Source organism: Otolemur garnettii, unplaced genomic scaffold (genome assembly GCF_000181295.1).
Source record: "Otolemur garnettii isolate 467f Iridium unplaced genomic scaffold, OtoGar3 scaffold00042, whole genome shotgun sequence".
NCBI lineage: Eukaryota > Metazoa > Chordata > Mammalia > Primates > Galagidae > Otolemur > Otolemur garnettii.
In genome coordinates this window covers 5450281-5473739 of record NW_003852437.1, presented here as the reverse complement: position 1 = coordinate 5473739, position 23459 = coordinate 5450281, and the positions used below count along the sequence as shown (strand labels likewise).

The following is a 23459-nucleotide window of genomic DNA, read 5'->3' as shown; positions in this document are numbered from 1 at the left end:
TGAGCTGTATTTTGTCCTTTAGCTCCCTGATAGCTCATTGACCGAATCCTGTATCTAACTACAATTTGCTCAGATATTTCCATCTTTCTCCTTTATTCTCAATTTTAAAAGGTAACAATAGAATTTAAGAGGTTGACAGGTTTTGTTTTAAAAATACTTCTTTAAACAAATAGATGATCCTACTTCTGGGTTAAAATTCCTGTAACACTGGCTCAGATTTTGTTTCCTTTTTTTTCTTAGTCTAGTATTGGGATCATGTAAATCTCCACACATTACATCTCTGGTAACATGTTCATTGGGATTTAGGACTATTATTTGTCCATGTAAATACTTAGGCATAATTTCAAAAATTGGATTGTTGGCAAGGTGTGGTGGCCAATAAGTTAATTTATGAATTTACATTATACCTCAAATTAGCCCATCTACAAAAATAGATCCATACCTCTGATTCCATACCTTCTTTCACCCAAAAACAAAGAAAGAAATTTGGAAGAATATGTAGTAAAATATTAATAGTGGTGATCCAAACAATGATTTTTTTTTTTTTGAGACAGAGTCTTACTATGTTGCTCTCGGTAGAGTGCTACGGCGTCACAGCTCACAGCAACTTCCAAGTCCTGAGCTTAAGCAATTCTCTTGCCTCAGCCTCCCAAGTAACTGGGACTACAGGCACCTACCACAATGCTCGGCTATTTTTTTGTTGCAGTTGTTGTTGTTGTTTAGCTGGCCCAGGCTGGGTTCGAACCTACCAGCCTCGGTGTATGTGGCTGGTGCCCTACCCACTAAGCTACAGGCACCGCCTATTTATTTATTTATTTTTTGATACAAAGTCTCACTTTGTCACCCTTGGTAGAGTGCTATGGCATCACAGCTCACAGCAACCTCAAACTCTTGGGCTCAAGTGATTCTCTTGCCTCAGCCTCCCTACTGACTGGTACTACAGGCACCCACCACAACGCCTGGCTATTTTTTGTTGTTTAGCAGACCCAGGCTGGGTTCAAACTCACCAGCCCTGGAGCATGTGGCTGGTGCCCTAACCACTGAGCTATGGGTGGTCTGCCAAACAATGATTTTATATTTGCGCATTTCTGTATGTTTCAAAATATCTACAGTGTACATGTATCAGTTTTATAATTGGGGGAATAGACCCTTTTTTTTTTAAATAAAAAGACAATTAGTAGAAACATTGAAATATATATTAGGCCAAGTTTATTATAATACCACCTATATGAATGTGCCACAACATATTAACAAAAAAAAAAAAAAAAAAAAAGACACAACCTGGGTAGCTTTAATAGCAGAAATTTATTTCTCAAAGTTCAGGAGGCTGAAAGTCCAAGATCAAGGTGTTGGCAGATTTGGTTTCTTCAGAGATCTTGCCCTTGACTTGCAGATGGTGCCATGTCATTGTGTCCTACGTGGTCTCTCCTCCTGGTTCTTATATCCCTGCTGCCTCCTCTCCAGCTTATGAGAACATCAGTCCTACTAGATTAGGGCACCACTCTCTGACCTCATTTGCCTCTTTAAAGGCCCTACTTCCAAATACAGTGATGTACTACATACAGGATGGTGACCCCATACAATGATAATGGAGCTGAGAAGTTCCTGTCACCTAGATCTCACAGCCATGTGTCATACAGCATAGCCCTCCTGATCGTGGCGATGCTGGTGCTGATCAACGAACTGTGCCGCCAGTCATGTAAAAGTCTAGCAAATATAATTGTGCAGAGTAAAAAAATTGTCCTGTAAATGTAGTGTAGCCTCCGTGGGCAGCGTATAAAGTCTGCAGCGGTGCGCAGCGACATCCAAGACCGTCACATTCACGCACACTCACTCTGCGCGCCCAGCTTCCCGTCCCGCGAGCTCCAGGCAAGCCCCAAACAAATGTATCCTTTTTTTATAGTTTATACCCTCTTTTCACTGTACATTCTCTGTGTTTAGGCCTACAAATAGCTAATGCGGTGTTTCTGTTGTCTCCAGTGTTCAGGGCAGCAGGTGCTGTACAGATTGCAGGCTGGGGGTGCAGGAGGCTGTGCCTTCCGGGGTGCCCTAAGTGTGCTCGGTGACGTTCGCACAGCGGAGCTTCTCTCAGAACGCATCCCCGTTTTCAAATGACGCACCACCGTACGGTCACACTGAAGGTTAGGACTTCAACATAACATTATGAGGGGTAACTTACAGTTCCTAACGCCCCTGCCTACTCTAAAAAAAAAAAAAGCTTCCACTTCTGAGTCACACGGAAACAAAATCAATCAAGGTGAAGGGACTTTAATGGACGAGCCACTGGAAAGTTAAAATAATGGTCACATGGATAATGCAGGGGGAAATAGGAAGAGGAAGGGCTGAGCTGGCTCAGTAATGACTGGATTCTTCTTGTTCAGCTGCTCATGGCTTTCTAAAGCCGGCCTGGCCTCGCTGAGGACGGAACCGCAGCATCGGCCACTCTGCCGCGCTTCAGGTCACGTTGGTTAATGCCAGAGTCCAGCCCCAACTGCAGGGCAGCTGATCAAAGGTTAGCTTTGGCAGTTCTACTATGATGCCACTGGACGCCCAAGACACCCAGTGAAGTGGCCGTCCGTGGCCCAGCAGTTTTACCTGAAATTAAAAACAGACATAGAAACATCTCCAAATGCATCTCTTTGACTCACTCACTTCCTACTGGAGTGACTGATATTTCTAAAAAGAAAAAAAAAAAAAAAACACTACAGATAGGACATTCATTTTTTACCTTTATTTAGTGATTCACAAAGCGTTTTAACTCTTAATCCACTTGAGTCAATACATCTCCATTGCTTCTACACTCTTGCTTCCAAGTTACTCTCAAGAGGGAAATGAAAATGTGCAGGGTTGTAGAAGAACTAATGGTAAAGGTAAGCCAGGAGCGGTGGTTGGCGCCATAATCCTAACACTCTGGTAGGCTGAGGCAGTGGACTGCTTGAGCTCAGAAGTTCAAGACCAGCCTGAGCAAGATCAAGATTCCATCTCTACTTAAAAATATATATATATATAATTTTTATATAATATATATAAATTAACTGGGCATCACGTTGGGTGCCTGTAGTCCCAGCTATTTGGGAGGCTGAGGCAGGAAGATCACTTGAGCCCAAAGTTTGAGGTTGCTGTGAGCTGTGATGATGCCACAGCAGTCTACCCAGGGTGACAGAGTGAGACTCTGCCTCAATAATAAGAATGATAATAAAGCTGGAGAGTTAAAACATTTTTCAAAAAATGAATTATACAGGTAGAATGATGTGTCAGAGTGGAGAAAATGCTGAAGAGAAAATGATTCTGGAACCAATCTCCCCAGCACTTACACAGAATATCTGCAGAAGGTTCCCCTCTCATCCAGCCACTGCTACTCCCCAGCTTTTCCCATAACCTCCACTCATCCTAATACATAAATTTGATCTTTACATTTGACGGTTACTCTTTATTTTATATCCTTCGTCTTAATGATGATACTAAGTTAATTCAAATAAGTAGTTCTCTACATATTCTAAGGTTATTTTGAACTATAAAACTTTGCTTATCAGATTCAAAACCCATGAGCTTTAATTGTCCAGAAAATCCAATGGAAAAAAAAAAAAGAAAAAACAACCATGAACTTTTGAATTATATCCATTAGCATCAAGAAGAATATAAAATAAAATTTGAAACGAATCAATTTTATACCCAGCTACTATGCTATAATTAAACATTAGATTTGAGCTCTATCTTCTTTCTTCCTGACAAACTACAAGTGTTGGAAATAAAATGCAGAAAGGCAATGCAAAGAAAACCATCTGGACAATTCACCTCCAAAGGGACCAATTTTTTTCTTTCTTTTTTTTTAGAAACAGAGCCTCACTTTATCACCCTTGGTAGAGTGTCGTGGCATCACAGCTCACAGCAACCTCCAACCCCTGGGCTTAGGCAATTATCTTGCCTCAGCCACCCAAGCAGCTGGGACTACAGGCACCCACTGCAGTGTCCAGCTATTTTTTGTTGCTGTTTGGCCAGGGCCAGGTTTGAACCCACCACCCTTGGTGTGTGGGGCTGGTGCCCTACCCACTGAGCCACAGGCACCGCCCTGGATCAATTTCTTAAAGGTCAGACCTGGTGGTTACAACATTTAAACTGATCTTTAGCTTTCTCCAGAATGTTTCCTAAACTTCAAATGTAGGGTCATGACCTCTTACTTTTGTCCAGATGCGCTCTGTGGTAAGGTGTCAGAGAAAGCATCTGAATTCCAGCTTTATGAAAAGGCTAATTTTGGATGCATGCAGTGAACTTGAACAACATAAAATGATTGTGAAGAATAATGTTCATTTTATAGTGCAATGCACAGAGATGATGTTTTATCAGTTTAGTTTTCTGGGAAAGAAAAAGTTTCAAAGCTTTTGGCCAAACATTACCATTGATGGAGCTCATTTTAAAACTTGCTCTTATGAGGTATATGAAGAACACAAAAAAGGCTTCCCCCTGAATGCTAAGAAGTTATGTTTTTCATCAGGATACTTAAGTCAGCAGTCTCAAGGAATAAAGAAGGTAAAATTCCTTCTTACCTCTGTTGCCATCAGATTAGCTTTGGGCTCGCCAAGAATCAGCTTTCCTGATGTGGGCCATTTAAGGAAAATGGCATAGACCCGGTTTTCTTTAGGTTTGGATGTGTACCTTGTTAAAAGACAAAAAATTAAAAAGCGTAGTCACCTCACGTTTCTCATTACTATGGGTCAGGTCTGCAATTATTTTACAGAGATACTTCTGTGTAGTAAATATTTACAATGTTCCCCTTAATAGAAGGGGAGGAAAAATAGCTCCTCCCGCCTCCACTCCCCCAACACCAACAGGAGATAAAGACATTCCTGGGCCAGTAGCCCCTGTTCATCAGATGCTCTCACAGGGCTGGCAACCGGAGAGGGGGAGTGAAAGGGGTGCCATGCCGGAGCTTTTGGCCGTCCGTGGGCTGAGCCAGGTTTTTATACGTGGTAACCCAACAGGATAAGACGCGCATGTGTCAACACTGTGTCTGGTACTGTGCTCAGGGCTAGGGACACCCAGAAAACAAAACACATCGTTCTTGCTCTTAAGGCGCTTAGCTAGTGGCAAGGCTCAACCTTAAAGAATCATCCAAATAATATGAAAGTGTGATTTTTGATAAGCACTGTGAAAGAAAGGGAAATTGAGAGATAGAACAATAGGATCTCTTTAGATTAGCATCAGAAGCCTCTCCAAATAAACCACATTGCATCTGAGACGCAAAGGATGAATGAGAACAAAGGAAAAGGTAAGAGGAGTGTGCACCACCAAGAAAACAGGATTCGTTTATCCATTCAGTTAGTCAACAGGTATTTCCTGTCTTGGTTCAATGCTGTGTCTCTAGTTTTGTTTTGTGTTTTTTTTTTTAATTAAATCATAGCTGTGTACATTGATACAGTCATGGGGTACAGTGTGCTGTTTTTATATACAATTTGAAATATTTTCATCGAACTGGTTGACAGAGCCTTCCTGTCATTTTCTTAGTTATTGTGTTAAGACATTTATGTTCTACATTTAGAAGGATTCACATGTACCCTTATAAGATGAACCAAAGGCGTGATCCCACCAATCACCCTCCCTCCCTCCACCTTCCCCCCACTCCCTGCTCCCTCTCCCCTTTCCCCATATTTTGGGCTATAATTGGGTCATAGCTTTCCTATGAAAGCTATAAATTAGTTCCATAGTAGGGCTGTGTACATTGGGTACTTTTTCTTCCATTCTTGAGATTCTAGTTTTTAAACAATGACTAGCATTTTAAAGATTTCACTAAGGCACTGAGGAAACCTGAAGAATGAGAAGAGCTGGCATTGGGTGGGGGGAGGGCAACGGAGAAAGCCTTCCAGGGAGGGGGACAGCAAGGGCAGGAGCCCCGTGCAGGCAGGCAGAGCGGCTGAAGAACAGAGAGGGAAGGAGAGGAGACAGCAGATTAGATCAGAGGCTCAGATAAAGGGCCAGATTAAATGAGGCCTCCTCTGGCCCTTTCTCTGACTAGAAGCCATCAGAGGAGTTAGAGCATGGGCGTGGCCTAATGTGACTTTTTATAAGTTTACTCTGATTGCTTTGTGGCGAAGGGATCAAAGGGGCGGGAAGAAACAGAGAGCAGTCAAGCAGTGACTGAACTAATCCAGGCAGGTGTGACACAGGGGAAACCAGGAGATTGAGGGTTGCCGGAGTGAGGACGGGAGGTGGTCAGACTCTGGATGGACTTCAAAGACAAAGCTGATGGCATCTGCTCTCCTGGATTGGCTGTGGACGTAAACAAAAGGGAAGTTAAGGGCTCCAGGGCTTTTGCCCTGACAGCCCTTAGCTGAGATGGGAAGACCAGGTGTGGGGCTAGTTTACAGTCAGGTCTTCCGCACACAGGTGGAAACGTCAAGGAGGGAGTTTGGAAGGAGGTCATCAATGTGGCTTCAGAGCTGTGAAAATGGAAGAAATAACCTGGGGAATTAAGATAAATAGAGAAGGCTCACACCTGTAATTCCACAGCACTCTGGGAAGCCCCGCCAGGAGGATCCTTGGAAGTCAGGAATTGGAGATCACCCTGAGGAGGAATAGGACTCCACCCTGTCTCTACTAAAAATAGAAAAATTCACCAGGTGTGATGGTGGGCACCTGTAGCCCCAGCCATTCAGGAGGCTGAAGCTGGAGGATGACTTGAACCCAGGAATTTGAGGTTATTGTGAGCTGGGCTAACACCACTGCACTGTGTCAAAAGTAAATTTAAGAATAGAGAAGTCTAAGGACTCAGCCCCAGATCTGGAGTTTGGGAAATGAGTAGAATCAGCAAAAGAGACTAAGAAGGAACAGCAACCAGGTACAGTAAAGCCAGGAGAGACAGTGATCAACAGAGTCAAATGCTGCCAGAGAGTTCCGAAGAGGAGAACTGGGAACTAAGGCCCGGATTTAGCAAAGGACATCTCTGCGAGCCGTGGCCACAGGAACTTTGTGGAGTGTAGGGGCAGAAGCCCATCGGGAGGAAGGGTTAGGAGAAAAATGGCAGCAAGAAATTGGAGATGGCAAGTAAAAACAATTCTTTCAAGATGTTTTACTATCAGGGAAAGGAGAGAAATGGGAAGGTGGGTGGGAGTATAATTAAGGTCAAAAGAGCACTTTCAGGCTGAGCGCACTGGCTGATGTCAGTAAATCCCAGAACTCTGGGAGAACCAGGCAGGAGGATCATTTGAGGCTGTGAATTCAAGATAGCCTGAGCAACATAGAAAGACCCTCATCTCTACAAAACAAATAAAAGAAAATTAACCGGGCATAATGGCACACACTTGTAATACCCAGCCACTTGGGAGGCTGAGGCAGGAGGATTGCTTAAGCCCAGGAGTTTGAGGTTACAGTGAGCTATGATGATGCCATTCCATACTAGCAGGTGACAGAGTGGGATGCAACCCATCCCCTTACGAAAAAGAGTATTATTATTTTGGGTTTTTTGAGACAGTCTCACTATGTCACCCTCGGTAGAGTGCCATTGTCACAGCTCAAGCAACCTCAAACTCTTGGGCTCAAGTGATTCTCTTGCCTCAGTCTCTCAAGTAGCTGGAACTACAGACACTCACCACAAAGCCCAGTTATTTTGTTGTTGTTGTTGTTGTTTGTTTGTTTAGCAGACCCAGGCTGGGTTTGAACCCACCAGCCCCCTGTGCATGTAGCTGGCACCCTAACCACTGAGCCAAGAATACTTTTTTAAGATGAAAGAAATCACATGTTTAAATGCTGATGAGAAAGGATCTAATAAAGAGGGAGAAACTGAAGATGAGAAGCAAAAGGGAGGGATTGCTGTAACATTCTTGGGTGAAAGGTTTGAGAGGGGATCCAGGACACAAGGGTAGGCCTTAAAGCTAAGAATGAGATAATGTTATATTGAGTATGTACATATGTACTTATGTCTGTGGGGGGGGGTATGGGGGTGTGTTTCTGACATTTATCTGTCTGGGGCAAGCTTGAATAAGTAGAGGTGAATTTAACGAAAGCCGATGCTTTGCCGAGTGAGTATGACAAAGGGAGAGAGGGCTAGTAAGTTGAGGGTGTACGTGAGGGGCGGGCCAGGAACCTGACCTGGAAGGAGAGGAGGAGGACAGAAAAAGGCGACAGGGTTAAAAGTGGTGGGATCATTGAATTATAGAGCCCTTTTGCGGCTGAAGTGCTTTGTGGAGTGAGCTGACTATCAGATGCTTCAAACTGAAGTGATGGCAGGGGTGCAGGGATTGGTAGTGCGAGGCCTAACGGGTCTGACCAAAGGAAGGGGTAATGAAGGTACAGTGGCAAGATCCCTGCAAGAGAAGGGTACAGTGAATTAGAAGAACTATGAATATACATAATAAAATCACTAAGAACCAGGTTAAGAGTGGTTCTCAGGATAGGAAGCCAAGGCTAACCTCTTGAAGGCTTTCCAGGGAATCTGCAGAGGACCTCAAGAAGGAGTGTGGGTACACGCGATGAACCTGAGGGCCGGGAGCCCCTGGAGTGGGGCGGGAGAACACGGCCACTCGGGCCACGGAAGCTGACAGGAGCCAGACTCCTGCCTATATCAACCATGTTTAATATTTTGGCTTTTATATTTATCAAAATAAACACTTAATAGGACAATGGTTAATGGTTGTGAAGTCTCAGATCGGACACCCTTGTGTTCAAATACAAGTACAGCAGCAAATTCCAAGTTCATACTTCACCTATCCTCTGTAACCTGGGAGACTGATACTGAGTTCTCATGATGCTTCTCCCAGATCCAACATCCTAAAATTCCACAATTATTTGCTTCTGTCCAGATTGCCTTACTTCATTTCTTCAATGGATGGACAATTTGTTTAAAGTCATAAAGGAAGTAGACTGAAGAATATTGAGTCTAATCATTTGGTTTACGTTTGATCAGGCAACACTGAAGTGTTGACAGAAGGTGGATTTTTAGAGCTTTACTAATAACTACTCTTATATATATGTTAAGTCCCTACATCAGAAACTGTCACGTTTACAAAGTCTGATTCAGATACGCATTAGGACACAGAACCTACCCAAGCTCAGAGAGAGGCTTGAGGCAGGACTTTTAAAGAAGATATTAGTTGAAAGACAAATGAGTAAGTTGGCATTATGCATCTCAAAGACACTTCAAGTTTAAATTTATCAGAATAATATTAACAAGTTACAAGTTTTTAAATAAATTAAAACAATGCCATAATCTGGGGCCAATTTTTCTCATTTTTACATTTACTTTCATACATATAAAATTAAGTATGCAGTTCAGTGCTATAAAATACCCTCATGATACCCTGCCACCGTGACCACCGCCCAGCTCCACAACTCTCCAGCTCATGCAGCTAAAATTCCGCATCCATTAAATAGTGACTCCCTCTTTCCTCCTTTCCCCCAGCCCCTGGCAACCACCCTTCTACTTTCTGTCTCTTTGGTTTTGACTATTCTAAGTACCTCATGTAAGTGAAATCACATAGTATTTGTCTTTTTGCGACTGGCTTATTTCCGTTGGCATAATGGGCATCCAGCTTGTAGCATGTGCCAGAATGTCTTTCCTTTTCAAGGCTGAATAACATTCCATTGTCTGGATAGTCCACATTTATCCATCCATCTGTCAATGGGTTGCTTCTATATGTCAGCTACTGTGAATGATGCTGCTGTGAACAGAGTGAACAAGTCTCTCTTGGAGGCTTTGCTGGATCATACAACAGTTCTGTGTTTAATTTTTGCCACACTGTTTTCCCACTAACAGTGCATATGGACGCCAATGCTCCATATCCTCAGCAACACTTGTTATTTTCTGGGTTTTGTAGCATCTGTGCTAATGGACATGAAATGGTATCTCATCGTTTGGATTTGCATTTCTCTAATGATGAGTTGAGTATCTTTCTTGTGCTTATCGGCCATCCAACAAATTTTACCAGTACAATTATTGTCTAAGTGGGGAGACAGATTCCTGGTACTTTGTATTTCAACATCTTCCCAGAATCCTCTTTATTTTGGCCCATTTTTAATCTAGTATTGTCTCTGCCCTTGGGTACCTCTCGCCTGCTAATTTGATGAAATGCGACATCTACAAAAGTTGGAATTTACAGAGCTGACTGGAACGGTAGTGTCTGTTTTAAAGTAACCATTGATTAGGCATTTTCCCCCAGGTCTAAATGGCTTATGATTTTCATTAAGAGCGGACTACTTTTAGGTAAAATTTGTCACCATTAGGAGATATGTCACCAAAATTTATCACTCGTAGGAGATAGCTAGAGATGATTTCAGTTCAATTTTATAAAAAATAAGTGTTCAAAGACTTGCTAATTCACAGTTTGGGAAGTGCTTTGTATAGGTAGGCATTCACCCGATTTCTCTCTTTATCTTATGCGTCTCTTTATGTCTCTAAGAAATGTTAAATGCCTTACTCTGTCCAATAGCACTTGGTAACATGAGTAACTTACCACACATACGGGATGACAGTGTCATTCTGGGCTTTCCAAGTCTGGGTGTCATAAATAGCTTCTCCATTGACTTTTAGCCAAGTCCCCATTTGCCTTAATCGCTCCTCAAAAATTGGAGAAATGGTGCCATCTAGTGTGGGCCCAATGTTCATCAAAAGATTTCCTCCACAGGAAACTGTTTCCACAAGTTGCTAAAAAATTAGGAATAATGTAGTTCTTAGATAAAACAATTCCATCTTTAATCCATGAGTGTGTGTATAGTCAGTCTCTGGACAAGTAAGCACAGAGGATAGAATAATACCCTGTGTTTGTAGGCTACTGAGCTATATAAATTATAAGAAATAATTCCCACACAACCACACAATTAAGATTTTTACAATAATAACCACCAGAATTTGACTGTACCTTCACCAATTCTTCGATTGTAAGATAGTCACCAATTCTGGCATCTCTCCTGTAGCCCCAGGAAAACTTGTCTATTGTCATGCAGTTCTCCCATTTATGTGGCAAAAGATGTCCTGGGTTATACCGGTCACTGCAGGTATAGTAGCCTCCGTGCTTACAGATGCTACCAAGTCCCCAACGATCATTGGTGACTACGGTGTCCCGAACTGGGCTGAAATGAAAAGTATAACTGTTTTAAGCAAAAAAAAAATATATATGTTTTTTACATAAAATAACATGTCATTGAAAAGAAATCTAACTGAAATATACTCCTGAAAAGGGACCATGGCACAACATAGTGGGAAGCCCATGGGCCTGAAGACAAATACATCTGGGTTGATTAGAGTCCTGGCTCTGTAACATTCTGACTCCCAGACCTAGCGCTAGTTACCTAACCTTTCTGTAATGAACTTCTTCATCTACTATTAGAACAATAATAATTTATATAAAACACTTAGCCCACTTCCCAACACAAACAGCACTTATAAGAGTACTAAACTATTACTTGAGGCCCCCCGATATTGTGAATGTAGCCACAGCTGAACTGACATTCAAGACATTTGGCTTTCCACTGACTAAATAATTTTATACATATGTTCAAGCTCTTCTCTTTCTCTTACGGTTATGCTTAAGAGGGATAAAAATCTCAGAAAAATCCACTATTGGCATTACGTGAAACACGCCCGCAACAATACTTATCATAGCAGGTGGAACGGTTAGCCAGGGGACAGTTTTCACTCACACATTGAAGTGGATGATGCCCCATCTTGTGCCTTGGAAGAAGTACCTGGAGACACTGCTATTTTAAGTCTCAGGAGTTCTCCCAAATATTTGTATTGTGCCCTGTGCGGGCCCAGGAATCACAAGGAGAAGGTAGGCTAACTTCCTAGCACAATGCCAGGCGCCTTCTGGCACAAATGGAAATGTGCTCCCCGGAGCTGAAGCCAGTCAGAACTGACAGTTGTAACGGGGAGCCTGGGACATGCTGGGGAGCAACAAGAAAGAATGGGAGGAGGGTCAGCGCTGCTGCTGAAGGAAAGAGGCACAGACGAGGGTGAGGTTCATGGGGCAGCCACGATTAGCAAAGAGAAGGGACAAGTGGGCGGCAAAAAGCCCCAACTAGGGGATTAAAAAACACCTACTCAGAAGTAATGATGAATAAACAGAGTGATCCCCGACAGGGGCCAGAAACACAGGAGTAGGAGATAAAAGGGGGACCCACAAAATTAACACATCAAAGTTCTTGATCTTGTGATTTTTTTTACTCTGATTTCAAAATCAGACTGAGTTGTATTTTACTGAGCTGTGATTTGTTTACTCTTGATTATTTGAGTGAATATTGAAATATCTAATAAGTGTTGTGTACAATGATTTCCTCCCCCATCACACCATCAGTAAGCCTAAAAGGAAGTATTCCAAGAAATAGGGGAGTTACGACGTTATAAATATCTTAGGGGCATTAGGGGTAACTGCCCCAATGTGACTGTGCACACACCTGTCATTGTACAGCCAGGCCAGGAAGCCCGTGCTGTTCCAGTAGCTGTCGGGGGCATCTCCATCCCCATCGGCCCACAGGACCTCGGGCCGGTACTTGTTCACTAACTCATAGAGCTCAGGCAACGTCTTAGACATTGAAAACTGTTGCTTCTGGAATGAACTGGATTGATCCTCAAGGAAGAGCGGATGGAACCACTCAAAAAGGGAATAGTACAGGCCGAAACGCAGGTCCGTTTTGCTCCTGATGGCGTCCTCAAGTTCCTTGACAACATCCCTCTTCGGCCCTTCACTGACTGCATTCCAGTTCCAGGAATACTCTGAACCCCACAAGGTAAAGCCTGAAAAATTATAGCAAATACCCTTGTAAGCACATCAGTTTTATTTTAGTAAATTCCTACCTATACAAAGGGATGTATATAAAACCACTTCTACAAACACCTGATTTATGGCAATCTTTTTCATATAGATTCTTTTGTATGAGAAACAAATGAGATCTTTTTCCTTTTTTGGAGGAGAATGAAATGGCAGACAATGGTCCAAACTGAAATTCCCTCTTCTGTGCAGAAGCACAGCACTTTTAAGGGTTCTAATCCCATCATCCCATTTGGGGGCAATCCCATCTTCAGCTACAACAGCCTCATGACCTCCACCCAGATTAATCCCACCCACTCCCCCAGAGGAGCTCAGGACCTCTGCCTATCCTGTCGTCAGCTAAAATGATCTTGTGATCTCTGCTCCACTGATTCCCTGAAGATATCTTCTGTGGCACAAAGAATACAAAAGAGAATTTTAACAAAGTGGGACTGAGGTTTATGAAAGCAACTTTCAGGCAATGCCAAAGCTCTATATGGTCTGATCTATCTATCTCCAGTACTTTCTCTCTTAAGACTTTAAGGTCCTTAAGGGCTAGCACCCTGTCTGTGGAACCCCCTGCTGTGTCCTCAGCAAGCTGCTAGCTCTGGGCATAATATACAACAAGCAGTCAACAATACCAGATCACAGCTGAAATGGTAACATCATCCACACTGACCAAACTAAGCAATGACCACTGCTATTCGTGATGAAGACCCAGAGATGTGCTCCTGTGTTATTCTTGTTTGTCTTCTAAATCAAAGACTGCAGTCTGAGGCATGGTTTTAGGATTGGCTATATTATTATAGCGTGATTCTTAGAACACTGGTGATTCAGGTGTAGTGAATCTCCTTTAGCCTGATTATTCATTTAAAGACACTACAAAGGGTGGCACATGTGGCTAAGTGAGTAGGGCGCTGGCCATATACCCTGAAGGTAGTGGGTTCAAACCCAGCCCCAGACAAACTGCAACAAAAAAATAGCTGGGCATTGTGGCAGGCACGTGTAGTCCCAGCTACTTGGGAGGCTAAGGCAAGAGAATCACCTGAGCCCAAGAGTGGGAGGATGCTGTGAGCTGTGATGCCATGGCACTCTACGGAGGGCAACAAAGTGAGACTGTCTCTAAAATAAATAAATAAATAAATAATTTTTTTAAAAGACACTATAGAGTGTCCCTATAGTTGCCATATATGGGTAAAATGGAAAATTGTAGCTAAATGTGCCTTTACTTACAAAATATTCATTACAAAATTTTATGTAGAGTTGGCCAACATGTAGAGAATATTTTGTAAAGTTTGTAATGAATATTTGTAAATAAAGGCACATTTAGCAACAATTTCCCATTTTCCCCATGTATGGTGACTTTAGGGGCAACCTCTGAGAAACCCTGTGTTTCCCAGTACTTTAAAATATGCTAACCATGTATAACCCTGTATTTCTGTACTTTAAAATATGCTAATCATGTATAATCTCATCCTAGTGTTGTCAAAAGCTTAGATGTTCTTCTTCTTAAATAAAATTACCCAAAGTGAATAATCTACCAACTAAATGGGTAAGAAATGTACACCATTACACACTTTGAAATAATTCATTTTGAACAAGAATTTGCATTTATATTGCTGATTGTTCTATAGAAGCATCTTAGAAGAGATCTATAAACTGAAATACTCAAGAAATAATATAAAAGTCTCAAAAATTTCAGTCAGTGCCTAGAGACGTAAGGGCTTTGATACTGATCACAAATATCTAAAAGAAGCTTTGAAAATAGATTTTCAGGCTCGGCGCCTGTGGCTCAAGCGGCTAAGGCGCCAGCCGCATACACCTAAGGTGGCGGGTTTGAATCCCCATCCTGGGCCCGCCAAACAACAATGACAGCTGCAACCCAAAAATAGCCAGGCGTTGTGGCGGGCGCCTGTGGTCCCAGCTACTTTGGAGGCTGAGGCAGGAGACTCGCTTGAGCCCAGGAGTTGGAGATTGCTGTGAGCAGTGAAGCCATAGCACTCTACCCAGGGGGACAGCTTGAGGCTCTGTCTCAAAAAAAAAAAAAAAAAAAAAAAAGAAAATAGATTTTCATAAGAGAGTTTTGCTGAAACACTTTACTCTTATAAATTAGGACAAAACTAAGATTGATTCTAAGAAGCTTTTAAAATAGCTCACTCTTATGCCAAAGATGTTTGTGGTAAGCTTCAAAGCAGTGTCAATATTTAAAGTCACATTCAAAATTTTCCAACTTGACAGGCCTTAATGTCAGGCAGTGCTAAAACCACATGGGTCTTCATTTTAATATCACCACCATACGTAAGCGCACAGCAATCGTCCTTCCTGAGGTTTGCAGTGCATTTTCCAGAAGCAATGGAAACATCGGACCACACGAAACCCAGAAAACGAATGAACATGAGCTCTATCATCTGTCCTCACACTTCAGGTCTTTTTTTTTTTTTTTTTTAAATAAATTCACTACGTAATACTTGTGCCATACAGCTTGGGGAAGTTGCTAGACATCAGGAAATCAACATGGCCTCCAACAGATACACTTTATAAATCTCCATCTCAGCAGGAGAAACACCTGTAGCAGACAATCGTGAAGCCACCAGAATGTGGTCAAAGGGGAAAGCATTCGCAGATAAATTTAGAGTTTTGGTTTTGGTCCCCCCTCCTACTGTGCTCCCCTCCCTGGAGAAAACAACAAGGCCAAATTTCTTACACCACGGCAAAGACTGGCCATGCAAAGAAACTGTAATGAATCAACGTGTAGTTGGGACAACAATTTGTTGGTCTTACACCTACCGAGGCGGCAGTGGTGGAATCCATCCCATTAATGCTGGGCCCCTGTGTTTCCTTTCACATATTCTTCCACCACTTCTGATATTTCTGGACACCATTATGGTGCCATTATCCTTTCCCTTCGAGTGGTCTGTGTCACTGTCATCATTAGCAATTCATCCACCATGTACATCTTTTGACCAAACAAGAATTGGCCAAAAGCTCGGTCAGGTGTGTTGATAATGATGCGAAACGACAAATGACCCCGCAGGGTGCCCTCCCAGAATGCATTACAAAGAGAAACCAAAGAATGCAGTTCAGTTATAAACTCTGATGGTGCGACCCACATGCCCCTTCAAATATCTTTAATTAAATCTTAGAAATATTATTAAACAGGCACAGAATAAAATGTCACCATCTTTCCTCTGTCATGTGGAGAATACCATCTTTCTGTATCCCTAATATCTCTCAATTTGGTGGTCTTTAGATTATAAGCAAATATCAGCCACCAATTACAGTGGTTCCTAAGGGAAAACTGTGATTTCATAGGAATGCCCTTGCTTTAGTTTCTTCTTGAAAAAAAAAAAGTTGTTTTTATTTCCTAACATTTTTGGTGTCTTCATATACTGTATTTACTCACCTTCATGATGTTTGGAAGTTAAGACGATGTATTTGGCCCCAGAGGCCTGAAAAATATCTGCCCACTGATTGGCATCAAAAAATTTTGCTGTAAATAGTGGTCCAAAATCTTCATATTTAAAAGCAGGAGGGTAATTTTTTGCCATAAAGTCCACATACTCGGGTCTCTTTTCCTTTTGCCAATACCACCTACAGAGAGGAAGGGAACAGCACAGGAACACCAGCTCATCACCATTTTACATCATTGCCCAGGTCCCTCGGCATTTTCCCCCTTGTTCAAACACAGTATTACCCAGATCCTTTCTCAGCTCCTCCTTAGTTAGACCTGGCTTTAAAGAAGATGATGCAAACCAGAACTCCCCTCTCAATATCCATCTTTGTCACTAGGGAAGCCACTTAGCTCATCAACTAGAGCATTCTAGACAAGCCGGCCACCCCTTCTTCCTCAATTCTTCACGTGTAAGTCACAACATGTAGGCTGTGTCTTAATGTTTTGTCCTTTATAACATACGTGTCCAGGGACTCCAAAAGCTAAGACTATATGCCTAGGCTAGATGAGGTGGCTCACGCCTATAATCCTAAAACTCTGGGATGCCGAGCTGGGTGGATTGCCCAAGCTCATAGATTCGAGACCAGCCTGAGCTAGAGTGAGACCTGGTCTCTAAAACTAGCCAGGCATCGTGGTGAGCACCTGTAGCCCCAGCTACTTGGGAGGCTGAGGCAAGAGAACTGCTTGATCCCAAGAGTTGGAAGTTGGTGTGAGCTGTGACGCCATGGCAGTCTACTAAGGGTGAAAAAGTGCGACTGTTTTTTTTAGACAGAGACTATATGCATAAAACCTAACCTGCATCTAACTGTGGTCTAGCAGAGAACGAGTTTTAGAGCAGGGCACAAAAAGAGAAGCTACAAGGAAGATGCTAACTTTTTTTTTCTTTGAGACAGTCTCACTTTGTTGCCCCCAGTAGAATGCCGTGGTGTCACAGCTCACAGCAACCTCAAACGCTTGGGCTCAAGCGATTCTCTCGCCACAGCCTTCCAAGTAACTGGGACTACAGGCACCTGCCACAACACTCTGCTATTTTTAGAGACAGGCTCTCACTCTGGCTCCGGCTGGTCTAGTCCCTGTGAGCTTAGGCAATCCACCCACCTCGGCCTCCCAGAGTGCTAGGATAACAGGCATGAGCCACCGCTCCTGGCTGGGATTACTTGTCATATGAATTCATCCTCCACAATAGTGTATTGAACCTAAACTATTTAAGCAAGGCTTCCTAAAGAAAACAACGCCTACAACATGTCAGATGAACACAACAGTAACTATTCTCATGAAGTATATCCAAACCGTATGACAGACCCTCCCGTTTTTTTCAACCACCAGTCCTTTCATAAGACTGTTTCTACAGGATAAGCGCATCCCTAGTCAGCATTACATCCCCACGATGATCAGTCAGGAGGCTGTTCTGGCGGAGAAGACATCACTAAGGGTGGGCTACATAGGTGGCAGGCACTGTTGTTTGCTGGCCCAAAAGTCACACCCATACTTTCTCAGTGTTCCATCATAGCCATGTCGTGGCTGGCCAGTAGAACTTGAAGAGAACCTGACTTGGGGGATTCCAGAAATGGTTTCCTTCCCAATGAAAAGAGGCCTGGCTACCTTTGGGCAAGATCATGTTCGGTTATGATGCTTGGCCTCCATCACGTGATGGGTTGTTTCATGAAGGGACAAGTCCACAGGCTGAGGGTGACAGAAAAGGCCTGGGTCATTGATTTCATCAATGAAACAATAGCTCTAATTTTCTTCTATGTGATAAAATAAGCCCCTCTTATTATTCCTTTTATTTGGGGTTTTTGATATCCGAAAGTGAAACTACCCTAACTGATCCATGATGCGTTTTTAACTTTTTAAATTGCATCACAATTTGTACCCTCAAATAGATCTGAAACGTAAAAAAAAAAAAAAAAAAAAAAAAAATCACTGCAAGTAAAAAGAAGTTGGAAATTAAAAAATAAATTATACCACAAAAGAGAAACTGGGACAACCAGAAAGTTGAGCAAAGATAAGGAATTTCTGTTTTCTTCTAGTATCTAATTTGATCCTGCATGCTGTCCCAGAGGATAGACTACAAATTCATTTTAAAAGAGATGGAAAGAAGAAAGGCACTTAGAGTAAAAAGTTCGTTGTTTATATAGTGTTTGGCATTTAATTGCCATTAAGAACAGTCAGATATACTGGTCTTTGCTGTTGACTCCCCAAAAGTCAAACTGTGGGTGAGGAGCAGAGATTTAGAAGGGACACAGGGAGACCATCGGTCATTAAGGATCTTCAACAGGGTCAACACACTTCTAGACCATCAGGACTCATTTGTATTTTACACATATATTGTTTAATATGAGAAGTGTCTTTATTGTTCTCTGTAAAAACAAACACCCATGTGTTCATTTGTAGAAAATGAAGTTCATCACAGCAAAGAGTAAAATGACCCCAAATCTGCTGGCTTGTTTTAGCAGAGCACTCTGCTCTCAGCTAACAAATGTCAGATTCTTTTTCCACACTGATGTACATTTATCTAATCCTCATGGTTGAACAAAATGATACTATCAAATAAGATACAATTTAAGGGGGAGAAAATCTGTTCATTGTGTAGCTCACTAATCTGAAACATTTCAAAAAGAAACTCAAAATGCCTCTCGGCCCAAAACATACAAATAAGGCTTTGTAACATCTTTGTGAGACAGATATGTTTGGGTGATTCCCAATTTTTGAGATACACAAAAAGTCAAGAAACATAAAACCCGCGTGGGTGGAAACCAGTGAAGCCCTCGCACAACGCCAGTAACCTGAGTCAGTGAAACTTGCTCAAGTGCATCAGGAAGGACACTGCCTACCGTGTTTCTTGGAAGTGAATTAATGGGCCATAACATAGTCTGTCCAAATGGTCACAGTGACCAAGGTACCTGCTACAGGAAGAAGACCCTTTTTATTCAATTTGATGTGGCCCAAAACATAAAATATTTATAACAGCTTTCCAAAGTAGGTTTGGTAATACGTGGCATAGGAAGCCCCTTGTTTTACAAGTTGATTTTTTTAGTATACGAAAAATTCTCCTTAGCTTATACTGTTCTTTTACATTAACTGGCCTAACTTAATAAGAGAGGTTACTGGTTGGAGGAAGTCAATCTCTTTGTAATAAAGGAGTTAACACAGGCTATTCTGGTCTATTTTATAAGTTAAAGCACTTGCAATCTAGCAGGTCTAAGAAAAGCACTTTGACTTTTGTGCTATTTCTTAAGATGAGGCCAGCTGTGGTGACTCATGCCTGTGATCCTACCACTTTGGGAGGCCAAGGTGGGCAGATTGCTTGAGCTCAGAAGTTGGAGATAAGCCTGAGCCAGAGTGAGACACCAAACCTCACCCACTTCCCTAGCCCCCACCAAATGGAAACAAATTAGTCAGGCATGGTGGTGCACTCCTGTAGTCCCAGCTACTTGGGAGGCTAAGGCAGGAGGATTATTTAAGCCCAGGAATTTGAGGTGGTTGTGAGCTATGATGATTAATGATGCCATCGAACTCTACCTGAAGCAACAGAGTCCCTCTTGTGTGGGGGGGTCAGATGATGAAATTCTAGCATGAGAGTGAAAAGGCACTCTGTACCAGAAGGAAAGACAATATCTTTATTTTCAAGGACAGAAAGTAGAGATCAAAAGAATACTGTACACTAGGCCTTGTTAGAATAACTCATCCTTTAAGCCCACCCACACCATTTAACCCCAATGTGTCAATTTAACTTTTGGATCCAACCAGGACTCTCAGTGGATGGAAGTAATTTTTCTGCTCTTACAATAGAAAGTGGTACTGTGTATACACTACGTAATGTTAATATAATATATAGTTCATACTCTGTATTGTGTCTACTATATATGGTATACATAATTTGGATGTATGCTACTTAATAGTATGAAGTAGATTTAAATAAATACTCATTTAATTGCTTTATTTTACTTAAGAATATATATGTGTGTGTTAGGTAGTTAGTTAGGAACAGGTCTCCTGGGAAAAGAGGACCAGGGCTGAGAGTCCATGCTGCCATCATGGTGCCGCCCACCTTTATGCAGTCCCAAGTGATTGCTCACAGCTGGGGCAGAGGGTACACCCTACCAATCTGCTAATCAGGCCAACTGTAAAAGACTAGAGAAGATGCTCTAGCCTAATAACAGGTGCAACAGAATCTTGAAAGTGATCTGGAACAGCCTTAAGACGATATCACGTGGCCCATACTCCCCCAGGGACTCTCAGAGAGGCTCATGGGAATCCACATGCTCTAGTTCCAAGGTGACCTCCAAATCACAAGATAAACCCTAAACTGGGCAATAGAGAGGAGAACCCCACCCTCACCCTGGGATTCTTTGTCTACTTGCTCTGGCAAAGGAGGTCCGTTTGGTGAACGTATCCTTCTGTGTAAACTGTTACTCTGTAAACCTACCTTTCTCTTCCAACAGTAAATTTTGTTTCACTCTTGCCTTACTGTGGGGTGTCTTCGTTTTTCCCTCAAGAGCACTGCAAGAGGCAAGGACACAGGCGGCGCCTGAAACGCTGACATTTGGGGGGACAGGCCGCCCCCTGGAAACCCAACATGTGTACATGTGCATATACGGGTGAATATATTTGATAACACTTCTACCTTGAAAAAAATACTTGAAGGATTTAATCAGAAAGATATGCATAACAGTTCAAGAGATTACATGTATATTTTACATAGATCTCAAGCTCCGATCTAAAGTTCAGTTTTTGGTACAGCACCCCCTAATATGACAATTTGAAAACCGGACTTTCTTTAGTGTATCATTCTAGAATCTTTTTTTGTTTAAGGTCCTAGAGTCCCACGGCAACATTTTAACATTAAAGAGCCAAAATGTGTTCAAAATGAACAGACGCCCACTCACCCATAACTTCCACCGTACTGGGGTTCTGCCATTCAAACACCCAGAACGACTGCAAATCGCCAGGTCGCAGCAGAACAAGGATGGGACATTAGGTCTGAGTCGCTGCACACGCTCTGACCCCAGGCAAAATAATTTCCCGAGTTGCTCGACCTTATAATGTGATTACCACTTGAAATGCGCAAGAAATGTGGGAAGAATCTTCTCGGAAGAAGCTGAGAATTCAGATCCATATATAGTGTGTCTGAAAACTCTTGCAGTCACACGGCGGAAAAATTCAGTTTACCCTGAACGCGCCCCTGAGACAAGACACCTTACAACCAACACCGGAAGTGCCAGAAGAGGTTAAAACCCGCGCCGGGACAGAGAAACCGACAAGGGAGCGCTCCGGCTGCAGACGCCGGGGTGGGGGTCCTAGGAGCCGGAGGGGCGCGCGCTCACCAGAACCACTCGCTGCCGAAGCTGGGCACGGAAAACACGCCCCAGTGGATGAAGATGCCGAACTTGGCCTGGTCGAACCACTCGGGCAGCGGGCGGGCGTCCAGCGACATCCAGGTGGGGGGATAGCGCTCGGCGCGCCGGGCGGGGCACGGCGGCGACAGCAGCAGCAGCGCCAGCGCCAGCGCGGGGAGCCCCGGGACCCGCATGTCCCTTCCGCAGGCTGGCTCGACCGCGGGATCGCTGCCCTTCCGCGTCGCCGGCTGAGTATGCTCCGCCGCCGTCACCTGACCCGCTGTCCTTGGGGACGCGCCAGGCTCCCCCTCTAGGGCGGGAGCGGCCTCTGTCCCACAGCTGAATGGACCTAGGCCGGCCCGCATCACTCGCCCGCATAACTAACGAGGCCAGTGTTACCCCCAAGCCAGCCCCGCGGCTGCTTAACTTAAACGCCAGTCTGTGGCTTTGCTGGGGGAAGTGAGGCTGGGCCTGGGCCCTGTGCACGACCCTTGCAGAAATTGCCCGAGAGAAATAAAAGACTGACCGGCCCTGGTGGCTGCAGGACGTGTCCAAACCACTGACACAGCGGTCAAGGCAGGAACCTCAGGGGAGTCCCTGAGCAGAGAGTGACCCAGATTGTTGTCAGACTCGGCATCAGCCCCCTCAGCTCTGCAGCTCCGGGTGTGTTCCAACTGTGGCTGTCAACCAGAATTTGTATCAGATAAGATTCCAAGAGTTCCAGAGTCAGTATGGCTAGGTTAAGGGCCACACATTTACGTTTCTACCCAGGGCCCAGGTGATTCTGAAGTTGCCGGTTAGTGGACCAAACTTGCCTGAGATTCACTGCCTTAGAAAACAAGGTGATCTGAGACAGGGTGACCCCAGTGGAGTGCATGTTTAGGAAATCTGCAGGCATGGGGAAAGAAACCAGGAACTTGGGATGGTTAATGGAAGGACATTTCAGAGGCTCATCTCGTCCTTCCACCTTTTCCTTGCCCCTCTTTCCCAGGGCCCCTCTTGCCCCTGCAAAATCCTTAGCCTTCCAGCTAGTGTGGGCCAGTTCTGTCCCTGTCTCCCCTGTGAAGCTTTCTGCCACACCCTCCCCTCCCAGAATGTTCTATTTTTTATATACAGGTTGGCCATAAAGTTTGTGTACAATTAACTATTTAAATTCCATGTGAACTTTATGACCACCTGTATATAGATAAAATATTTCCTCCCACCTGCTGCCATAACATCGCTTTCCCCACCAGTAAGATAGGATTCCACTCATTCACTGCAGCTAGGTGGATACAGGGTCTGATTTCCCACCTAGCTGTGAGCTACTTGAGGACAGCCAAAGCCGCCTTCCCTTCCGCAGACCCTACATTTACAGCACAGCCTGAGAGGTAGCAGCTGTCCAAACACGTCTGTCTAAGCTCTTCATTAAACTGGGATTCTAACTATGGAGTGAAGGACGTGACCCTAAGTAGCTGTTGTCTTTACCCTCCTATCTCTGCAGAGACAGAAGACAGGGCCAGGTGACAGTGTAGCAGGGAGGCCCTGTCCTCTCACCAGTGATCTTTCTCCCATGTCAACCCCAGTAGCAAATTTCCATCTTCCAAAGTCCTTTTACCAAGTAATAAATTGTTTACATTTCCATGTACTTTAGTTAGAATGCTAATCAAAACTTCTGCTCTGCATGGATGCCACCTGGGCTGTCTTTTCACTTGTAGGCAAAGAAATTTATTTTAGTTAGTAAGAACAACCTTATCATAAAAAGTATGGTTTATGGAGAAAATACTGAAAATAGTGAGAACCCTGGAATACCAGGTTGGATATTAATAACAGGATTTGGAAGAAATAACAAGTAATATTGTCTGGAAACGAAGAAGGGATTCTACTAAAAGAAATATTTGTTAAATGACTCAAAGAATGAAATGTATGAAATAGTCTAAAACATGGTCCCTTATG

General features: G+C 43.3%; 1 protein-coding gene across 1 annotated transcript; it reads right to left on the bottom strand.

Moving 5' to 3' along the window:
• Positions 1 to 1290: 1290 nt before the first annotated feature.
• Positions 1291 to 21749, bottom strand: FUCA2 (alpha-L-fucosidase 2). The gene is made up of 7 exons (XM_003790330.3): positions 21513 to 21749; positions 16138 to 16325; positions 12382 to 12721; positions 10848 to 11058; positions 10443 to 10633; positions 4545 to 4653; positions 1291 to 2595 (listed from the first exon to the last, which is right to left on the bottom strand). The coding sequence occupies exons 1-7, from the start codon at positions 21716 to 21718 to the stop codon at positions 2455 to 2457; spliced, it is 1386 nt and encodes a 461-aa protein (XP_003790378.3). The 5' UTR covers positions 21719 to 21749; the 3' UTR covers positions 1291 to 2454.
• Positions 21750 to 23459: the final 1710 nt, after the last annotated feature.

Excerpts from the sequence above, each read along its gene's own strand:
- FUCA2 (XM_003790330.3), bottom strand. The coding sequence starts at position 21,718 with ATGCGGGTCCCGGGGCTCCCCGCGCTGGCGCTGGCGCTGCTGCTGCTG. Across the intron at positions 16,326-21,512 it reads TTCGGCAGCGAGTGGTTCTG|GTGGTATTGGCAAAAGGAAA; the intron begins GTGAGCGCGCGC and ends TCCTCTCTGTAG. Across the intron at positions 11,059-12,381 it reads GCCTGGCTGTACAATGACAG|CCCAGTTCGGGACACCGTAG; the intron begins GTGTGTGCACAG and ends TTTTCATTTCAG.